The 22,975-nt window shown below is 36.7% G+C and overlaps 3 protein-coding genes across 4 annotated transcripts; 1 reads left to right on the forward strand and 2 right to left on the reverse strand.

Moving 5' to 3' along the window:
• Positions 1-726: 726 nt before the first annotated feature.
• On the reverse strand, positions 727-3,466 carry LOC140783955 (probable ascorbate-specific transmembrane electron transporter 1). The gene is made up of 4 exons (XM_073131112.1): positions 3,141-3,466; positions 2,022-2,070; positions 1,731-1,930; positions 727-1,223 (listed from the first exon to the last, which is right to left on the reverse strand). Exons 1-4 carry the CDS (start codon positions 3,288-3,290, stop codon positions 915-917), a joined length of 708 nt encoding a protein of 235 aa, XP_072987213.1. The 5' UTR covers positions 3,291-3,466; the 3' UTR covers positions 727-914.
• A 5,203-nt stretch (positions 3,467-8,669) lies between these two features.
• LOC140783952 (uncharacterized) lies at positions 8,670-14,369 on the forward strand. Its single transcript, XM_073131107.1, has 9 exons — positions 8,670-8,803; positions 8,889-9,092; positions 9,220-9,342; positions 9,634-9,671; positions 9,762-9,882; positions 10,317-12,443; positions 12,753-12,860; positions 13,440-13,579; positions 13,744-14,369. Exons 1-9 carry the CDS (start codon positions 8,726-8,728, stop codon positions 13,985-13,987), a joined length of 3,183 nt encoding a protein of 1,060 aa, XP_072987208.1. The 5' UTR covers positions 8,670-8,725; the 3' UTR covers positions 13,988-14,369.
• Positions 9,314-22,961, reverse strand: LOC140783951 (protein SHORTAGE IN CHIASMATA 1 homolog). 2 transcript variants are annotated; one of them, XM_073131106.1, is made up of 8 exons: positions 22,545-22,961; positions 22,250-22,336; positions 19,407-21,376; positions 18,316-18,517; positions 16,589-17,104; positions 14,692-16,170; positions 14,535-14,610; positions 9,314-9,519 (listed from the first exon to the last, which is right to left on the reverse strand). In XM_073131106.1, the coding sequence occupies exons 1-8, from the start codon at positions 22,848-22,850 to the stop codon at positions 9,503-9,505; spliced, it is 4,653 nt and encodes a 1,550-aa protein (XP_072987207.1). In that variant the 5' UTR covers positions 22,851-22,961; the 3' UTR covers positions 9,314-9,502. The 2 variants fall into 2 exon arrangements, with proteins under 2 accessions (XP_072987207.1, XP_072987206.1); XM_073131105.1 differs by lacking the exon at positions 9,314-9,519 and having other exon boundaries at positions 14,316-14,610.
• Between the last annotated feature and the right edge of the window lie 14 nt (positions 22,962-22,975).

A 22,975-nucleotide genomic window follows, 5' to 3' on the forward strand; every position in this document is an offset into this window, starting at 1 on the left:
TTGAAATTTCAAACCAAACAATAGGAAGACCATCTTTCAGTTATGGCAAATCCTGTCAGCCCTCTATTCTAGCTCTCCATTGACTGTTATTACTTCTTCTTTTTTTAAAGCAAGTAAGTAGACCAATCATATTATTTATTTTAATTAATTAATTAAAATTTGATATAAAATATGAAAATGAGAGATAGGACAAGAGCCCTAAAAATAAGCCTTACACTTAAGCTGCAAATAGAAACTGAACAATAGTTAAAGCAGGTATCAAAATAGATATTAAAGTATAATAAAAACAGAGCCTAGCCCTTAACTAGAGTGCTCAGTTAGTGCCCGCTTAGTCGAGGGATGAGGTTATAATGTTATTCCTTTTTGCACCTCGTCTCAAGCTGTAGATCAGCTTAATGACCTCCACTGTCTATAATTAACTCCTCTGATATTCTTCATGATCCAGATCATAACTCTAGACTTTTGCTCGATCTCATCCCCATGTAAGAAATCAATGAGACCCAGTACCAACTCACCTTCAATTAAAACTGTGGCAAGTAGCAAGGCATTCTTGATTTGCAATGTTATTTTGCTCTGATGCAGTTACGATTTCAGCAGAATGGAAGTTAGACGTCTGTTTTCTGTATTACTCTGATAAAAATCGAAGGAAATTGGATGCTAGAAAGAGAGGACATTTTACTCACTTTGTAGTGACTTGCTGCAACTGCCAAGATCAACTTAGGACAGTTTTGAAAAATTAAAAAGACACTTCAAACTTATAGCAACATAAGACATTAATACATATCCATCTCTTTCTTTGTAATGAAGATAAATCATCATACAGCAATAACCCTTGTATAGCAATAACATAAAAGTAAGAGTCCACAATAGTAGTAACTGACAAAAGCTGGAAAGAGGATGTTCAAGAGTGTCTATTAGTCCTCTGATATCGCAGTATAGTCAGGATGATCTTCAATGTGGGCAGGAGCTATAACAGATACGACAACTGAAGTTCCAAACAATACGACCACAAGGGCTGTAAAATTTACCAAGAAGGCTTCTGAACCATATTTGTCGAGGCCTGAGCTCTCGAGGAATGTGAGTTTCTCCAGAAGTCCTAGTTCTGCAGTAGCCAAGGCTAATATGTAGACAAAGAGCCCAAATAAAACATGCCATGGAAGAGCATCCCGTCTGATGGTTTGTGCAGCCCCAGGAAAAAAGAAGGTGACGAACCCAAATATCCACTGAAATAGGAAAAAAAAAAGTGTTAGATAGATTGGTAAAAATACTGATACAAGAGTAAGTTCCAGTTCATCTAATAGTGTTCTATGAGTGGGAATAAAATAAAAGGAGCTCACTTATGATTGTCATAGCTTTTACAACCTAGGTGTAGATATCTGTGTCCCAATTACAATTCTCAATTTTTTGTCATTGTAACAAACATCTTTTCGATGATCTCTCCATTTACATGCTATCTTTTCTATGTTATCATTATGTTGCTAAAAATATGTTTCATCTTTTCTGAATTTCCATCAAGATCATCTGTACCTTCTTTCCTATTAAAGAGCATGGTGACTAAATATCGCAATCTCCTTGTTTTTAACTTCCCTGACGGACAATATGATAGGTAATTTTACTATCCATAGAAATATATTGTATGTGAAGTTTACAGGATATATGTGTCATGTGAAACCAAATTGATATACTGAAGGAATACTTGAAATTCAGAACGCGTTATAATAGTTATATACCTGAATACCATATAAACAAATTGTACCAATTCCAAGCCAGGAATGAAGGCTGTACAGATTGGCTATGCCACTTTCATTGTGAAACTTGAAGGCACAATAGATTCCAACAGCACCAAGAATAAGAGCAATAGCATGCAGAACCAAATGTACCAGCTTATTTACGTCATGACTCCAAGGCAGTGTCTTATAACTCATTATAGCTGTGAGTAAAAAAAGCAGTTTCTTCAACTCTTGAACATACCCTTATTACTCAATAACAAGCTTAACCTAGTGCATTTTCCACATTCTTACCTTCACTCCCAAGTATAATAAAGCCTATCAGCATAAGAACAGGATGAACCTGCAAACACCAGCATAATTAAATATTAATGATCCTGAAGAAACAGATCTCTGTGAATTAATTAAAATCTCGATGTATTTATGATGAAATAAAGAAAGAATAATTAATTTTTACCACTATCCAGATTTCAAGAAAAGATTGAGAGAATGCCCATAATTTGTGGAATAGTTGCAAGTGCAAGTGAAGTCATATTGGGACTTAATGTGCATCATTGGCTTAATGACAGAAATAATTGAACATGCGGCAACAATGCAAAAATTAAATTAGAAACTAAAAGGTAAGGGAAGTCGTGCTTAAGCAACAATGACTCCACCAGACAACCAGCACAGCACAAGTCAAAGGTGTTGTTCTTTTCTTTTGTTTTTTTTTTTTTTTTTTTTTTTCAGATGAGCGTTAACATGAACAACTTGATACAGCAAGAGGATTATCCTACTTTATCATTTCTATGCAATGAAATCACCAACCAAAGAAACAATAGATCAAGACAACCAATTCCCGACTACCAGGTGGGTCACTGCAATCAATTAGAGTGTAGATGAAGAGTGTTCATAAATCAACCATACAGTAAATTAATTTCTACTTAATTAGGGGTCACAATCACCACTTTCAAAAAAACCAACGAAGTTGTTATAATTTCGTCAGCATCTCGTGATGATCTCAGTGAAAAAACAAACTCTGTTAATTAAGAGGAGTTCAGAGTTTTATTCCCTTAATAAAATAATATCCCAAATATACAGAGTAGCTAAAAGGGAATCGAAAGGAAAGGAAATTCTACCACGTAAAACACAACAACTTTGAAGGAATAGTACCAATTAGCAACCAACCGATACATATAGAAACAAAGAGGAAACGACAACCCAAATATAAAGATCATGATAGGAAAGTTTAAAGATAAAAAAGATGAACAACTGGTACTACTTCGTGTTCTTTCCAGTTTCCATAGAGATAATATCAGACAACGGAGAGACACATCTTGAACCTAATTAAGCATTCAATTCTAAAGCAACAACAAACCCAAAAACCAAAACCGCAGGAAATCAATGAAACAGAGGAAGAAGATGGAGGAGTACATTAAAAATGAGATTTTTATTGGTGGATTCGAAGGCGAGGCCACCGCGGAAGTGGATGCACCAAACGAGCACCATCACGGCCGCCGCCACGGCTAGCACGTGCGACGCGTACGTGAAAGGCGCTGCCTTTACTCGGATGAAGACACCCATCTCCGTCTCTTCTTCCCTTCTCCTTTTCTCTCTCCGCTAGGGTTTTCTCCTCTCTCCTTTCCTCTCGTCTCGAATACGAAGAGGACGGAACGAGACCCGAGAAGAATAAAAGATCCGAAGACTCCCGATAAGGGCAACCCGGGAAGATCTTCACCCGACCGTGTGAACGTGCGATCTCCAATGCTGTGGGGGAAGGGGAGGGATTAGCACGTCAGCCGTAATATGGCGGGGCCCACTTACACCTCTCCACCAATGGTCTTCAGCCGCGTAGCATTTTGATGGACTACCGGCGAGGATATGCATGTAGCTAGATACAGTGAATTTTTTCATTTCGCACCTTCAAAGATCGTCAGAGAGATAGTGGAAAAGTACAAGGACGAAACTGAAAATAGTAAAGAAAACAGGGTAGATCATAATAATGGCCAAATTACAAATTAAAACTTTACGTTTTGACATATTATAGATAAAATTCTATTTATAAATACATTCTCCTATTAAATACCGAGCACCGGAGAAGCTAACTTTAATTAAGTCTTAGTTTGGTTCCATAAATTAAATTAAATTAAATCATAAATCCTATGACGTTAGGAGGCCAAATTATATCCATCTATCGAATGAGAAAGTGTGGCTTATGTTTTTCTCTAACAAATATAAGGTTTTGTTTATGAAATAATAAAAAATGACTTTATCTATACCAAGACAAAATGGGGGTGTTATCAATAATTTTCTCAATATATAACAATATATTTCTTAAAAAAATAATATAACTATATGTATTAAAACAGGGTAGGTACATAATAAATATCCAAAATAGGGGGTGCCGTGTGAATCATGGGTCCAATTGGAGTCAGCAATGATGTCAGAAGGATACTTGGGATTGGGAGGTAAGTGGGAATAGTGAGTCGCGACGCACGTGACACGTTGTTCTAGTGGTAGTTAAGATAAGTAGGTACTAAAAATTAAATAAAAAAGAAAGATAAGTAGGTACTAACTTATGTCCTAATAACGTGTCATCTTGTAAAACCCTGGATTTAATTGCTGTTTCATCTCTGAGTGAGTGTAACACTAGACTTTCGTTTTGGATTTGGATTTGGATTCTTTAGGGTTTGGATCCAATCATTGTTAGAATCCTCAAGAGTTAGTATCGCGTCTCGATTCTATCCATATATAATTTCTCAGTTCAACACCGTTACATTTAACACTAGGTCAAGGATTCCCTAATCTCCAATAATATTTGTCTAATTATTGGAGATTCATAAACTAAGACACTAGAAGTAGACCCTAATAATAATAATAATATTAATAATAATAATAAGGATTCTTAAGTATTGTCAGAGTTAGCCTCTGACTGATTTGATGTAATGATTCATGTGAGTGCATAGTGTCGTCTTATTCAATTAGATGATTTTATGTGCAAATATTTACGTCCATAACATACCCTGCATCACGCATTCACAATAAATTTAACAAGCCATATGATTTAAAACATATAAGTTGTAACAGTGATCATAGGTGTCAGAATAAATACATAATAAATATGCGCATAGAATTGATAATCACGGATATAACACTGTCATATTCTTTGCTTCTTAGTGTGATTAGTGTCATATGCACATGACAGATGCATTATAAATATAATTTGTAATAGGTATAGGTAACGCTAAGAAGGAAGAGGGACATATTACTACTCGGTCTTGCAATCCTCACGCCTTTGACGGTAAATCAAAGTTTCGAGGTTATTTGTGAGTTTTAAATATTCTTCTCTCTTTTTTAAATTTCTCTAATCCTACTCATATATCTTCTTTCTCTTTTATATTAAAATATAAAATATAAAAATTATTCATTCTCTAATAGCTAAATTATTTAGATATGAGTTAAGTTAACATACCAAAGTTAGAAGAAGAAGAAAGGAGATGGGGCGGAGTGGAAAGAGATGAGTTATGACTTGAGTTTTGGTTAGAACTTTTATTTAATTAATTATTATTATATTTATTTTTATTTTATTAGAGAATGAATTATTATATTTATTTTTATTATATTAGAGAATGCCATTAATTATTATTATATTTTATTTATTTAATTAATTATAGTTTTGGAGACGTGGATAACTCTGAAATCCACGTCTCCAAATTCTCATGATTGGCAATCTACAGTGGATAAATTTGAGATACGGCTTTCGAGATAGTCTCCTAATCTCCTTCCTATTGTTGGTACAGATGTTGCAATTAATGGCATTCCTAAGGTGCATTAGAATTTAGGAACTCTCTCTTTGAACTAATTCAGAAACTCTTAAATTAATTTAATAATTAAATATATTTTTAACTTTTTAATATCTAATTAAGTTTATCTTTTAAAATTTTAAGACTAAAAAATAAAATTAACTAATCGACTTTAGGGCCTAGAAGACTTTAGATCCATGCAAGGTCTAGTGAGTACAAATTGGGCCTTTTGGACCTAGTAGGCTATTCTTACATTGGGCTCAAATGCTAAGCTAAATTAGTGGTGAGTTTAGCTTGCAAGACGAAAGAAAGCATAGCTAGTAGTAATAAGATTTGTGAATCCGAGATTGAAATGGAGGTTGCTTATTAACTACCGACTTAAAAGAAGGTAAGAGGTGGAGGGTATCCTATTGATTGGACTTTACTTTGTGGAGGAGAAGTGCATACATGGGAATTGGGAAGAGGCATTCATGACTCCCGTGCCTTGAAGCACCAGGGGCCCAACTTACCTGCAGAAGTTAATCAAACTACCAACTTTGATAATTGACCATGCTGAGGCTGAGCTTGGTTCAGACTTCAGATGGGTGTAATTGCTAAGGACAACAACATGACTTGCATAGTTGCATACGGGACTTAACATTTTTTTTTTCTTTGGAAAGGATTTAACACATTTTTCAGGCACATTGTTATATATATCATTTTTGAAAGAAGGTTCGTAGAATGATAATTTCATTAAATCCAATTATATTTTACAAGTTTGATACGCAAAATAAATAGAAGATATTTTGAAGAGCCCCTCAATTGGGACTATAAGAAAAATAAGTATTAAAGTCGTCCTAATGACATATAAGATATTAAAAAAAGTACATCTAACGTATTCAATCATAGCGGACAAGTTATAGTTTAAGTTTTTCTTCGATCTCGCACATTATTATATTATGCTTGAAAAATAACTTTGTTTTTCAGATTGAAAATAACTAGTATTTCCATTATTAGATTGTTAGATTAATGCCAATTAAAAACGCATTGTTAGACAACGAAATGACTCCTAGAAATTCATTCCGAGCAATCTCTTGAACATTATATATCGCAACATTTGATTTTGTTTTTTCACGGAGGAGCCAATTGGCTTGATGTATTTAAAAAAAAAAAACTATATCTACATATTTAGAGTGTAATTTTAAAATCAGCTTTTGATCTGTAGATGTAACTAATGCTTTCTACGTTGCCGATGTTAGAATTTGATACAGCATCTTGACACATTGTTAATCTTTGAAGAAAAGAAAAGAGGAAAGATCCAAGACTATTTTGCTTTTGATGCAACATGTTTAGACCCCAGGTGGTTAGGAGTTTGAAACCCCTTAATAAAGATATATAACTTAGAAAAATTTGGCAAAAACAATCTAAGTTTTATTTTTATTATCAATTCACAACCCCTTGCAATTGATTTTTAATGCCTCAAAATACCCTAAGTTAAACTTTCTCTAACAACAACTAATGAAATAGAAATTATTGCCATTGATTTTTAAATAAAAATATAAAAACATCTAAACTATTCCTAATTTAACTTTAAAATTTAGTTCTCTATAATTACTTTTAACTCATTTATATAGTAAATAATCGTTAAAAAAAGAAGCTAATGGTAAAATATTTTTTATAATTTAATTAGTAAAATTTGTAGTCTCGCGTTTCTAATAATTGGATGGAAAAGGTACGAAAGTATGGTTGCGTAGGCGACAAGTTCTAGTTGAAATTTGACTGACGTTCGTGCTGATAGTGAACTTGTCCTTCTCGGTCTCTCCCTGAAAAGATGTGGGCAATCTACCGCATTCAAGATCTCCCTAGAGACCTAGAAATATTGACCTCCCACCAATGCAACTGGAAAATTAAGCCAACCACTTCTTCTTCTTCTCCTTCTTCTTCTTCTTCTTCTCCTTCTCCTTCTTCTTCTTCTTCTTCTTCTTCTTCTTCTTGTAGGTGGTATGACAAACAAAAGCATACTATATTTCCTCAAAAATTAAGAACTGTTCATCCAAGAACAACAAAGAGAGAGAGAGAAAAAAAAAGGACGAACACTTGGGTATCCAAGATTAAAGCCTCCCACAGTCCTTTCATGTGCAATTTCTGAATTCTGATGATAGTGGGAGCGTGGGAGACGAGGCAGACACCAAGTCGGCCTTTCTTTCTTTTCCTTTGTTTGTTTTTTTAAACAGTCTTTGCTTTTTAAACAGACAGCGCGGACGAAACATCCCTAACGCCATGTCCTTGCTACTTTCTATTTAGTTAAAGATGTCAGGATTGCACCAAAGGCAAACTGGCTATGCCATTATTGAAGGCCTTTCTCCTTGATCCACAGATGAGCATGCTTTCTGTGAGATTTGTCGTACCAAGTTAAGCATAAAGACACCTAATTATAAGGGTAAGAAAGAGAAGAGAAGACGACTTTTTATTTAGTTAGTTTTTTTTCTTTTCTTTTCCTCTTCTTTGTTGGAGTGTAGATTGTAGCTAATTTAGCACATGGTTAGTCAGATGAGAATGGCATGGTTATGTTGGTATCTACTGGGGAGTAGCAGAATTCGATCTAATCCAAAAAAAAAAAAAAAAGAAAGAGGGAAAAGAAGAACAATCCACATGCATAAAGGCCAACACCACGTTGCCCTCAGTGGTGGGAGATTTGTCAAACCCAAAGCCCATCTGAGAACCCCTAAGCGGTGTTCCTCTTTCCTAGTGTTGTGTGTCTTACGCGATCCACCAGCCGACATTTTATATCACTCGCCAACTCCTACCACGCTCCCTCGCATCACTTCTTCTTACACCCCTTTAAATAATTTGCTAGTTTATTTTATTACAAGAAGCTTCTTAATATTTCAACTTTATGTTTGTTTTATGAAGAGAGAGAGAGAGAGAGAGAGAGAGAGAGAGAGGAAACAAACTAGTGAGTTCTCAGATCTGCTTGCTTGGTCTCTTGTGAAGGTATTCGATTTGTCTACTGTCTGCGTTTCCACCCACTTCCACTAGCCCAGTACTGTGTCTGAAGGCAATCTCTTATTTTTTACTTCCAGATGATTTGCAAAACAGAGGAGGATGAGATAGGAGGGGAATACCTCGTCCTCTTAACAACTCCTTCGTCGTCATGGTGATTCTTGTGTAGAAGAGAATGAGGTGATTTCTCCACATTGTGATGCCGGAGAACAACCAGAAAGCTCAGGGTCCAAAATGTTCAAGGCTGCGAGATGGAGGAGTGAGAAGAACAAGATCAAAGCTGTGTTCAAACTGCAGTTCCAAGCAACACAGGTATCATGCTTCACAGTTCATACTTTCCAATAGGTTGACTTGTTCTATCTACATAATATAGTCTTAATATTGTTAATTTCCTCAGGTACCACAGGTGGGATGGGAAACATTGCAAGTATCTCTGATTCCTCTTGATGTTGGAACCCCAGTTGTGAGATCAGAAAAGGTTGCAGTGATCAACGGGACCTGTCGCTGGTTGAATCCAATCTACGAGTCAGTTAAACTTGTCCGCGATCCCAAAACTGGAAAGATCAATGAGAAAATCTACCAATTTCTTGTATCAGCAACAGTATGAAGGATTTCTTTCATTTGCTTCCATCGGAGGATTCCAAATTAAATTTTGTTTTGTATTTTTTAAAAAAAATTATCTTGGGTGGTATCATTTCTGGTGTCAATAATTTTATGAGGTTTTATAGGGATCAAACCAACCTGGAGTCCTGGGAGAAGCCAGCATTAACCTTGCGGATTACGCCGAGGTGTTTAAGTCCTCTTCAATTATTGTCCCTCTCAAGGCATCAAATTCAGGAGCGCTGCTGCATGTGAGCATTCTTACTTTTTGTATTGATCCCATTCATTTACATGTCGTACCTGCAACTGCAACTCCTAGAAATCACAAGTTCTCCACCAGATCTCCATGCTGAGTAAATAACAGAACTGTCCCACTGACAATACTTGCTTCCTGTTTCCTCTTAAATCTCTTCATGAATCTTCCCAACCTGAACAAAGAGAGAGATGGAGAAGAATTTCAGAGACTTCATGTGATTTGAAAGCTGCGTTTATCTGGTTTTCAAATTTTATATTCTTCAATTTTTCTTTTTGTTTGATGACAGGTTACCATAAAGAGAATGCAGGGTGATGGCGAAGGAAGGTAAACAATTTAACAGAGCTAACAGTTAATGCATACACAAGGAAAGATTAGGTCTTTAGGTAATCTATCATCTCGATATTATTTTTTTAGAGAAGCTGCAGAAAATGGAGATACCATCACAAAACCACAACGGAGAACATTGCAGAGCCATTTAAGCAAGTGTGATGACGAAGAAGTTACCAAAGCTGTAGATGGTGTGATCTCTACAGAGGTCATCTATTTGAGATAACATTTCTTCTTTATTTTCCATTTTTCAAAATATTTTTATTATTTCTTCTGTGCTCATTTAATCTTTTAGTGGAAGCAAACACCTTTGTTATGAAAGTAAGGTTTCTTCTAGTGCTTCGATACACGAGATGCTTAATGACAGTGTGATACAACATAAATCTACCTACAAAAAGAAAGATCTTTATGTAATATGCATTCATTGCATATGCTAATCACTGGATTTCCCAATTCACTCCTTACTGAAGGATTGCAACTTTCCATTCCCTGTGTGTTTCCGAACACTGCGAAGAGATGGTAGCAAATGGAAATAAATGTTTAGTTTCAATAGATTTGTTTCAATCAGAATGTTTAATAATTTGTCACTCACCTTATGACATGCAATGCTTTGTGACTGTCTGGCTTTTACTTTTTCTACAGGATAGCTCAGTTAATAACAACATCCGAACAAAATTTCCATCAAGCAGAACCCTCCCTCTTCATGTTGAAACTAATGGTAACCTCTGGAAATCCCATAGTTTTGATGCCATATCAGCAACAGCGTCAGATATCAGCTCAGGAAGATATATCGCAAGAGAGAGTGGGATCATGCATAACGATAGCCATCAGGAAATTTCTCGGCTTCTGTCACCTCTGAGCAACAGTGGCACTCCTAAAATGCTTCTGACCAGCTCAGGAGACTGGTCTGGCATTTCGGCTCTTGATGAAAGCACAGATGGTTCAACAAATAACTCAGGAGAAGCTGGACCACAGGTAGGATTGCAAGATTCAGATGACGACACCATTGAGAAACTAAGAGGTGACATTATTGCTTTGACAAGGAAGCAAGAAGTGTCAGACCTGGAACTGCAGACTCTCAAAAAACAAATTGTTAAGGAGACTAGGCGAGGACAAGATCTTTTGCAGGAAATAAGTAGCCTCAAGGAGGAGAAGGATGCTCTTAAAAGAGAATGTGAACAACTTAAATCTGCAGAGAAGTGTGCAAATGATAATGTATCAAATAAGTTGCTGCCCGATGGCAATGAAGTGCAGTCCATGCTTGAAGAACTCAAAAGAGAGCTATATCACGAGAAGAATCTGAATGCAAATCTTCGTATACAACTACAGAAGACACAAGAATCGAACTCAGAGTTGCTTCTAGCTGTAAGAGATCTTGATGAGCAATTAGAGCATAAAAATAAAGAAATGTCCCATATTAGGTGTAGCTCAACATACTCTAAAGTGGGTCCTGAGGAGGAATTCAAAGACATGGATTATGGAAGTAGACTCTCCCATATGCAAAATTCTGAATGTGAACCAGAGTTGTTGGAGAAGAACTCCCAACGTGACAAAGAACAAAATGTTGTGGATGTACTAGTCGGTGATATGAAGGTGCCGCTGGAGCAACAGAAAAAGATCAAAGAGTTGAACAATGAAATAGAATTGTTCAAAAAAGATCATGAAGAGCTAGAAATGCAAATGGAACAGCTAGCACTTGACTATGAGATTCTTACACAGGAAAACCATGATATCTCTTCAAAGCTGGAGCAAACCCAACTACGAGAACAACTAAGGATGCAGTACGAGTGTTCAGCACATTTAGCTATTATAAGTGATCTTGAAGACCATGTAGACAACTTGGAGAAAGAACTTCAGAAACAGGCTGAAGCATTTGAGGCAGATCTAGCATCTATAACATGTGCAAAGGTTGAGCAAGAACAAAGGGCAGTAAAGGCAGAGGAGGAGTTGAGAAAGGCTAGATGGAAGAATGTTAATGCTGCTGAACAGCTTCATGATGAATTCAAAAAATTATCTCTGCATATGTCGTCTACATTTCATGCAAATGAGAAATTGCTCATGCAATCAATAACAGAAGCTAGTGAATTGCGTATGCAAAAAATCCAGCTGGAAGAACTGCTGGAGAAAGCCGAAGAAGAGCTTTCGTCAGTGCAAAGTCAGTACCGCACAAAATTTCAACAGCTATTAAGCCTAGTAGATTTCAAGTCAAAAGAGACTGAGAGGCTACTCTTGGAGCTCAAAAATAAGAATGAGGAACTACAGAAGCAGAAAATGTTTGGAGAAGAAAAGCTAAAGAATTTCTCAGAAGAAATGTTGCTACTCAAGACAGAGATAGAAAAACTAACAAGAGAGAGAGATGATCTTTCAGAACAGAACAAAAGGAAAGAAAAGGTACTAAACCAGATGGAGCAATTGAAGACATCAAATTCAGTAAGTGATAAGGCTTTACAAGAAAAATGTACAAAAATAGATATGCTTGAGAAAGAAGTGGCATCCTTGACGGAGCAAGTAGGCAAATCAATTGAAGAGCTAAATGACCTAAGGAATCTAAAGGATGAAAAGGAGAATATTGGAAGGATGCTAAAGTCAGACGTAGAAATGCTTAATGTGCAGTATAGTGACCTGAAATGTTCCCTATCTGAAAATGAATTGGAGAAAGAGAACATCATCAAAGAGGTCCTGAAGTTAAGGGATGAACTTCACAGAAAAGAAGATGTGATCAGCATCCTTGAGAGAAATATCAGAAACAGCGCAAATACTATCACAAATGTAAGGTTTCAAGAATACTAGATTTGATCTAGCAGCTCTGACTTTCGTCTACTAGAAGACTTAGCTTCTAAAAGACTTAACAGCACGTGGACACAAACAGGCACATATGCACAAGTTTTCACATGCACGAACATGTGTACAACTTAAAAGAAGGAAAACATACCAGAACACACACAGCCACAGACACAAGATGTAGAAATTCACATGATCATTATGAATTTAGCCAGAACTTTGTGTTCTTCATGAACTCTCATTAACAAATTGAGCATTTGAGCATGAAAATAAAACCTTGTTAATTCACCTGTGCAGAACTTGTCGAATGAGAAGGATCTCTACAACAAAGATGAAGAAAAGGAGAATGGTACGGAAGAATCCAATCAAAGCTCTTCATGTGTTTCTGAAGGCATAGTGCAAAAGGTCAGGCAGTGAGTTATTTCTTCTCTTCCAAATGATCGTTAATATTGCAGCTCTGTCAATGATTTTTTGTTTGTTCAATACATATCTGTTTACTGTTCTCTTTTTTTAAAGTAATTTCAAAAGGATACAATGCAGAGATCTTTGTGAGAAGCTGATTCACAAAGCATTCCACGCAGATTTTTGAGTTTCTGATACTGCATAGAACTATATCTATTCCGCTCTCTTAGGCCTGATATCTGATGGGAGAAGGATTTGGGAGAAATTATGGAGATGCTTAATAGATTCTGCTTGCAGAAAAAGTAATCCTATTATACATGAAAATTGTAAGATAAACTGAGTTCAAGCTCTAATAATCTATATTGCATTGACCTAATATTATTCTAAGAGTCAAGGATATCTTTTAAAGAAAAGGAAGTGATACAATCCAAAAGGAAGTGAAATATTAGCAAATTTTGCATGTTTAGGATTTGTCTAAATGGAATATTACCTTTATGAACTGATACAATCAGTCAGCTCAACAGCATAGCAGACTTTTCTTTTTATCCTGTTACATAATGTCAGATCATCTATATGATGCAGGGTGACGAGAATTTCAACATGAATTTTAAGTATGATACCGCTGATGCCGATAGCAGACAGAACTCTTTGCTAAGTACCAGGACTGAAGATAAAACATGTAATCATGATGTAAATGGCAGTGGTGGAGAATTACCAAGAAGGTAAACATCAGTAGAGAGCTAAATTCTGAAAATTCAGATCACATACTTCTTTAATTTATTTGTAGTATATAAATGCTCCTCAAATGTTCCCAATTGAAAACTCGGAAGTAAATCAATTCACAAGTGGTAAAAACTATTCTTATGAATGATCAATCTCGCCACAGGAATAGTGAAGCTGATCTGAAGAAAGAAGAAGAGGCCCTTTCGTGTACCTCTGATCAGCGTAATGAAGCTAAAATTATACGAGAGATAGCACTGCTAAAAGAACAGAACACATCAATGGAAGCAGAGTTAAAAGAAATGCAAGAGAGATACTCAGAGATAAGTCTAAAGTTTGCAGAAGTAGAAGGTGAAAGGCAGCAGCTCGTGATGACAATCCGAACCCTTAAAAATTCTTTGAAGAGCTAGTTCAATATATCAAGAAACAACAGGAGGTGGTTGTAAAGGCAAGAACTGGATGAGCGATGTGGATGATCCAGTATTTGCATTGGAAATAGATTATCAGAAAAAATAGAGCATGTAGATTAATAATATTCTTTTCTTCATTTGGGTGTATTCTTCTCCTCTTTTCAGAAGAATAGGGCGATTGGCTTGATTAGCAAAAGAAGGCTCACTGTAGCATTCAGAGTGCAAAGCAATATGCATAATGTTGTATCCTTATTTCGTCTGTTTATCCCGATTCCAGAGTGCAGTTCCTGATTGTTATATTCTGTATACCATTAATGCACATATCATGTTTACTAATAAGACAAAGTAACTTCATTATAAGGTCAGTTTAGTTTAGTCAGCATGTTATTGGCTGAGAGTAGTGTTATTTAACGCAACACTCTGTGGTGAACTTCAAGCCATACAGGAAACTTGGACAGCGGATTACTTTCTCGAAAAATAAATGCATTTGTGCTTTAAAGAATGTTTAACTGGCCTTCTTCCCGGTATTTTTTCCGGAGATTACCACCTGTACCAGGACTTCTTTTGTTTCTCCAGACCAATTTGCTTTGTTTTTCATTTCCATATCTTGCAAAAGATAGATTCTGCACCATTTGAATAGGAAGAATTGCAGAAAGTCATTATAAGAAACGACACGTGAATGTTTACAAAGCACCAGAATGTACCTGTCTTGCTCTCTTATCAATAGGCGTCCATGTCGGACTACTGAAAGATGGGTTCTTCCGTTTCTTACAATCTGGACTTGGTTTCCCCTTGGTATCCTTCCTCCGAGTCTGCTTGAGTTCTTTGCTCACTTGGCTCCTTCCCTGATACCTGTATCTATCAATTATAGAAGGGCTTTGACTCTTACGGTTTGTATCTTTGTTCCTTGAACGAGTAGCAGAATTCAGGCACGTAGTGCCTTTAAGGTTCTGCTGATGTACTCTGCTCTTCTCTTTGATCCCACAGAAAAAGTCCTTTCTCCAGCTCGGACCTTGTTCTAGATATGCATTGCGATATGAATCTTTGTGGTAGGGTGGTGGCAGTTTTTTACTTGAATAACCAGGGGAATTTGGATAGTCTTGTGAGATATTGTCTCTCAGATGTTCATGATGCATGATGCCTATATCATTTTTCGTGGAGCTTATGGCTACTTCACTAAAGATTTTTTCATCCCATGATAGATCTTTATCCTTCAAGGGATTCCAACTATTTGTGTCATGATTGATCTCTGCAGAGGTTGGGAAGGCACGATGACTGTAACCGCTGAATGCTAGCCTACTGGAAGGCATAGATCTTCTGAATGGAAGTTTAGTTCTTGAATCTAATTCCCATGAGGAACTAGAGGTGTCCGCCATGGAGCCACGCTTCTCATTCAAAGAGTGATCATGATGAATAACTCTATGGCCGAACTCTTCATGGACAATGTGATCCTTAACTATGTCATTCTCATCTCCATAATTTACTCTACAAGAGTTCACTCCGAGACTTCCACCCAAAGCTTGATCATGTATACATCCCCCTGTCTTTCTCAACTTATCCGGGAAATTGGAAGATGTTCTCAATTGATGTGGCAAGGACACGGGTGGCCGCTCTAAGCCATTATCTGACAACTGGTATAACGACTTAGCATATAATGGGTCATCATTTATAGGCATGGCAACAGTGTAAGAAGCAGGCTTTTTCCTTTTTCGAGGTGACCGTGTTAATGCGCTACTAATATCTGAACCAATAGAGGAACACTCTGTCATTACTGACTTAGATTCCCCCATCTCACCAACTCTGCATAATGCACTAAAGAGAGAAATGCTCTCGTAAGGCAGAAAATACTTCCTAACAGCCTGAATTCTGCACTCATGTGACCTTTCAAGAAACTCAACAAGTGTACCACCAGAAGAAAGTATAGCATGAGCTGAGAGTGGGTTTATAGAAGGGAACCTCGTAAGAAAGGATTCACCAAGTGTCTCCACTTCAGGCATTGACGGATAAAGACCTCGAGTTAATGTGGTCACACTCCTAATGCAGCCAAGAATAATTTCATCAGTTGACTCTGGCGTATATGAGCAAAAGAGCTGCAAATTCATGTCCAGGCTCACAGCTGCTGCATAAAGTGCATCAGATGACTCCATTACAGCAGCAAGCGAGCTGCTTTCTCCCTCAAAGATCTGAAAAGAAGTAGAGAAGCAGTTAAAATTGTCAGCGTCTGTTCTGTCGTACTATAAGATATGAAACAAATCAGTTAGGACAATCAAGCATATGTGCATCATAGCCAGCTGTTTCACATCATAAGGCTCAATCAATTCTCTGAAAATTTTGTGCTAAGCACCTGGGCTCTTCAAAATTAAGCTAGAATAGATCTACTATAAACCATAACATTACTGTTTCAATTTCAATTCATCTAAGAAACATTAGCAGAGAAGCTCTATTTATTGTACAAGAGCAATTGGCAAAACATTTGAGTAGGGATTGCAGAACCAGAGAAAAATTTCTAGCAAAATAAATCATAGAGAAAAAAAAAAGTTGGACCTTCAAATGAGATTAGGTGATAAAAATAGACAAGGTTCAGAAAGAAAAGGCAGTTACCAGTATGCAGCCACTGAAAGAAAAACTAAGTGACATCAGAACGTTGGTAGCAATGCTCTCCATGAACATTGCTATAGAAGATGACTCTGTTCTCATTGTTGTGTTGCCCCCAAAGGCTCTGGTCTCATACCAAACTAGGCAAACTGCAGCACTGAAAATTAGGTCCACTGGCAGATCAACCTCTCTCTCTACAACTTGTGCTCCCCCTTTCTCAAGAGCTAGAATCCTTTGATATGATGTTCGTCGAGATATGAGCATCTTTTTCTCAGAACTTTGAGTATTCACGACAATAATTACATCGGGAAAGGAGGGTTTTCTTGACTCAATATTGTTGGATTTCACAATGTAAGGAAAGCTCGCACCAGAATCATTATCATAAGAAGCGTGTACTCTGTTCGCAGATTCAGAAGATATGCAACTATTCCTGTCACTTGTAGGCACATAGGTAAGTGACTCAATTATATTCTTTCCACTAGGGCTCTCCTGCAGATCCTTTGTCGAATATAAGACTGTCTCCTGGCCATAAATTTAGGATTTAAGTGAGAATCGAGTGGAAAGAGCTACATTGATCAGGAAAAATATCAGAAAGAACCAGAACAGATAACGGCTCATAATTATGAATATGTACCATATCTAGTGGAAAACTATTATAACCATAAGGAGAAATCCCAGGCAATGACTCCTGCCAATACAGAGTCTTGAGAGAAGTAGGCAACCTTACTCCTATTATTAGAGACGTTGTTTCTGTCGGACCATGCCACCAAGGTGCTGGTGTAAAGCCAAGTGATACCGTCTAACTAATAAACACAAAAGATAGAAAAAGAAATAACCAAAATTATTACAGCAGTTGCAATGTTGCTTTATATACTCTGCTTCAATATAGCATGTCGAATGCTCTCTTGAGATAATTTCATCATCTTATTATATGTTACCATAAAGTTGAATTATAATTCAGATTTCTGAGAAGAAATATGGATTCCATTAATCAATGCAATCGAAAAGCACATAGCAGACATGAAAAAGCTATTTTCTTTTACCATAATTTGTATGACAATGGACTCCGTGAGTTATTTGCTTTGTTTTAAGACGTTGTATCAGCCTTCAGGCTTAATTTATCCAAAACAAAACAGACACAAAAAAGCTTGATGAAGCTGTTAAAAAGAGAACTCTCATCAATTCATCATGCTGATAGAACCTTATACCATGCTAAGGAAAGAAATGAACCACTGATTTATACAAAGGATATGCTATTATGTTGATGGATAACAAAAATAGAAGACAAGAAAGGAACATTTCGAAGCTTACTTTTCCAATAGATCTCATATGTGGCCTTCAAATATAAGCACGTGGAAATCAGGACAAGATAAGGCAACACCAGATATGTAGAATACGACATGTCAGTATTAGGTGTTTTCTATAAGCCACTAATTTAGAAGCTTTGCAAGGTCTACCATGCTAAGCATGTTTAACTTGTCAGTACATAACAGTGGATCTTTTGGTAAGTCACAATAAGATCAAGAGCGCAGTAACCTCCTTGTATGATCAGTAGATTATTGGTGATCAATAACTGAAAATTTCACTTGAAGCACTAGTAACAACCAGCCAATAAAGTAATTTTATTTCACCCAAAAAGGAACAATAATTAGCTAACAATTTTGTATAGCATGGCAATGTGAATTAGATCGATAGCAGTTTATAATATGGGCATGCAATAGGATTTGAATTACCTGTGCAGATTTCCAATTCGGGGATAAGTCTTCAAATAATACAGCATGGAGATTTTGGACATTCATTTTGACATGAAAGAAGTGGAGCGGAGGCAAACCATCCAAATTAGGAGCTAGGGAGAACAATCTAGATGATGAATATTGACCTCCATATTCCAATATGATGCTGAACTTGTTGAAGGGAAATGAAGCTGGAATATCTCTTCAGAAAGAAAAAGAGAGGACCTGAGCATATAATTTACAAGAGATATATAGATTGGGCCATTTAGGCTGACATTCAATTATTAGAAAACAAATGGATTATGGCTGCATGACTAATACTTTCTCGTGCAAGTGTTTTCTTCTACATGAAATATATGATGGTCATAAGAACACCTAGGTCATAAGAACACCTACCTAAATCTGTAAAATCCAGTCAGATGTGTACATGCCATAAGAACACCTACTTAAAGTTACAGAAACAAATATTAGGATATTTAATCTCATGCTGGCATTTCATAAATTCCACAACATCAATAACTCATTCCCAAAGAACAAGGGAAATAAGAAATTCTTATACTGGAAACGTAAGACTTTTCAGTTTCATTTCTAAGACCGCAGTCTCTTTAGGGTGACATGATATATTTTAGAAGTCAACCACCAGACATCCCAATCAACATTGAACTACTAGGACAGAACATAAAATATTAAAGATGGATAGTATTTCTTATTTTAACATCAGATGCATAACAGTGTCTATTTCATTATATAATCCTGTATCATGGTCTTATGCAAGTATGCTATCTGATTCCAAGTTCTAAACTGATTGAGCAAGGAAAGTACCCATACAGATCAAACTAATTAATTTTGGATGAGACAGTATTCTATGTAATTTCATCAAGATATTCTTGCTTAGTTGCAGATCAAACTTCAAGAATCCCATCGTAATTCTAAATTCAGCAGTTTCTGATAACAGTGAAGGAAAAGAAGTTAAAACTTGAGGAAACTGACTTCCAGATTTTGAAGACACTTCGGATATATGTAAGTTCAATATATGTTGCATAAACAGACTGTTATGTAAGTTGACCAAAACTCATAGCATTTTCACTTACTCAAAATTCATCAGTAAGCAGTCTGATCTCAGCAGTTCATCTAATACAAAATTTGTGAAGCAACTATTGTCCAGTGTATCCAATTGAGTAGAATGTACGTGAGTGTTTCTTACTTCATGATATTTTATCTTCATAGAAGTCAATTTCCTAGTCAGTGGTAACCAAAATATGCTCTCAGATACAAAGAGTATCTTTTGACCAAGTCGACAATTTGTTCTCAGAATCTTCTCAGTGTAAGACAAGGATGGATGTGTTTCAATCAACTGTTTCTCATCTTTCATACGTGCATCCCCAATTAAGGATTCAAGAGATCTTAACCTCCCAAGCATATTGTCAATATTTCTTGACAAATTGCTTATATAAAGATGGGCAGTATGGACACCAAAGAAACACAAGAAGTATGCCAGTTGCTTAATTGCATAGAGTGAAATAATTTCCATGATAACTTCATCTTTATGGCCATCATTCAATGGCCTTGCACTTTCAACGATAATAAGCTCTAATAGCTTTTTCTTTGAAATGTTTATAAGTTCTTCAACTGGAAACAAGTTTCTTAAAAAAGTGCTTTCTTCCAGTATGGATGTGTAGCTCCCATATATGTGATCAATGAGATTTACAATATTATCTGAGAGAATAAGCTGATGAATATGAATGTTCCACTGCCCTGGATTTACTTTAGGGGCAATAGATGGAACAAATGGTTCTTTTAACAAAGTAAGAGGCGTTGAGATTTTGCAGCTACTTTCCCTTGAACTCTCATTGGCACAATCTCTTCTTCTAGTACTGCCTCTTCTCACATCCAAGAAGAAGTTTAAATCATTAGATTGTGATGTTGACTCAAATAAGGAAGAAACCTTTTCTGAACTCGCATTTGCAAACCGCTCTTTGCTGTTAGCACTATTGTTTTCATTGTTCTGCTTCTGAGCTATTTCTGCTTTGCCAGATGGATGATCAGCCTGAGGGACACAAATCTGGAGCTCATTGGGCACTTCCTCACAACATAGACTATTTTCATTTTCTTGAAAATCATCCAAGAAATCAACGTTAATATCTACAATCTGCTCAAAGTCAATTTGCGTCTTGGAAGTTACGCTGCAGATATTCACCTCTTCTGCCATGCTCACATACAGGGAGCAGATAGAGCGGTTGCATGTGTCTTCTAGCAGAAGATGCCAATCCAAATATATTCCATCACATGCAGACAAAGGATGTGGTTTTTGGGCACATAGGATATCTTGAATAATTATACTCTGGGATTTCATTGTTTTATCATCGGAAAAAACAGGAGTAGGTAATGACTTGAATGTTTCATCAACCAGAGCCAACTCAGAACTAACAATAGAGTCATACAGGCTTCCTACAAGCTCCATATCATCATTGAACATTTGATCAGATGTATCCATGTTGGCTGTTTGTAAATTGATAAACTTCTCGAAGATATCATCAGAAGGAAAATCCATGATCTGGACTTCCTGTAAAAGAACAGAGCATGGCAAGTCCAGGCAGGTTCCATCAGGTTTTGTCGGATAGATTACTGAACTTTCGTCAAGGAGAATGTTGTCTTTGAAACTTATAAGATCCATATCTATCACAGACTTCATGGATACTGGTTCGTATGGAATATCTCTGAAAAGATCAGCCATATCATCAGATACCAAAAATTCTTTTGCATTGACCATCAAATCTTCTCCTTGGGACCCATGCCAGGGTTCAACTACAGGAAGAAGAAATTTGAATATCTCTATGCCATACATGCTGTCATCGATCTCCCAAGCATCCCCTGTGATCTCAAACTGAGGTATTTGTACTTTCTGCTTTAGTACTGCATCTGCAGAGGGACTACCATCTTTGACAGAAGAATACTCGTGGTCATCATTGAGTATAGAAGAAAAATTTTCCACTAGACAAATGGACTTTGCAGCCATATGGGGATATGGTATTGTAATTTCAACTTCAATGTCGATGACATCCTGCAAATACTTATATTATTCAACAAAAGAATAGATGCATGAAAAGAATGGAGGATCACAGCATGCTGCTTAAGCTTAACGTTATCAAGGGAAGAATATAAATATGAAGACTTATGAAACATGTCTAAATCAGCACTGGCAGCCAATGGCAAATTTACAGTGAAAATTTTGCATATCCTACTCTTTATGATCAATCATCACAGCCATCAAAGAAGGTTCTAGAAAGCATAGCAATCATCACTTTCAGGATTGTAAATCTTTACACACCTCTATTTATTATCCATGAAATTTTTTTATATTGGTCAAAACATTCCCACAATATTGAAGAAAACTCTAAGTGGGCCAAATTACTGCCACCTTGGGCTTCTCTACAGTCAAGAAGCATATGTCTGGTCACTCAGCCTCTGACATGAAATATGATTTAAATATATTTCTTTAGTTTTACTTCTCCCAACAGAACCAGTATAACATTAAGTAATCTTGGGAAAGTCTATGAACTCATCAAAAGAATTAACAGCAGAACCAAAGTACAGTCATCCTAATAAATTGATGATGTACCATAGGAAATTTGATATCAGAAATTTCAAAGCAGACATCAGAACTCCCCACTTCTCCTTTGCAGGAGCTTGCAGTCTCTCTCTGTCAAATAATTAACAAAGAAGAAGAAACAAACATTTAAGCCAATAGTTAAGCATAAGGCGACAAGCTTTTTTGCAAAAGAGGTTTTATATTACCAGAGGTAACTCGACCTCCACTATTTCAAATTGGAGTAGATGCTCTAACTGGCCACTCTAAGATCAGAAAAGAAATTCCGTTCTGCGTTAGATATTAATACCAAGAGCAAGATATCTTTTGAAGGAAAACATCATCTACCTCTAGAGCTATAGTTGCGGGAGCGTCAGATCTAAAACTTAAACTCGTCTTTTCCTCTTTCCCTTCATGAATCAAATCAGCTATTTCCTACAAGAAAATTTTCAATAAGATCTATCATAAAACCTGCTATAAAATATAAGCCATAGCAATAAATCAAGTGATTCATATGAATATTACGAAATGCCCCTCGATCTCATTATTCTCTTCCTCATGGAAGCCAGATCGGCCACAAAATCAATAGACGAACGTATTGAATCGCGAAATTATCAAAAGCACCATGAATTATCTTATTCACCTCTCTGGAAAGATAATTTTGTATTCGGGATTCGAAAACTCCAGCATCCATCTCCCTTGGATGCTGGAACGAAGGGAGGACATCGGAGAGGAGATCGTAGAGGGCGCTCTCGATCGGGAACCCATCGATATCGGAGTTCAAGTGGAGATCGAGACCGACGTGGAAGAAAGGAATCACCAAATCGAAATGTAGATCGGAAGGGAAGAAATCGGGAGGAGGAGGAAGGGGAAGAAAGTGGAAGCCGCTGAGGGCGTCGCTCGCGGATTTGTTGAAGAAGTAATCAGTCGCAAGGAATCGAGTCCGCATCCTTCGTGCTCTCTTCCTTCCTCGTCTTCGGATGAGTGACGAGAGAAGGAGGACGAGGGAGAGAGGAGCTTTTCTCGACTTTATTTGGATTTGAAATGGCGCCTGGAGGGAGAGAGGGCTTTGTT

This window comes from Typha latifolia, chromosome 3 (genome assembly GCF_019914945.1).
Source record: "Typha latifolia isolate L0001 chromosome 3, TyphaL0001v2, whole genome shotgun sequence".
Taxonomy (NCBI): Eukaryota; Viridiplantae; Streptophyta; class Magnoliopsida; order Poales; family Typhaceae; genus Typha; species Typha latifolia.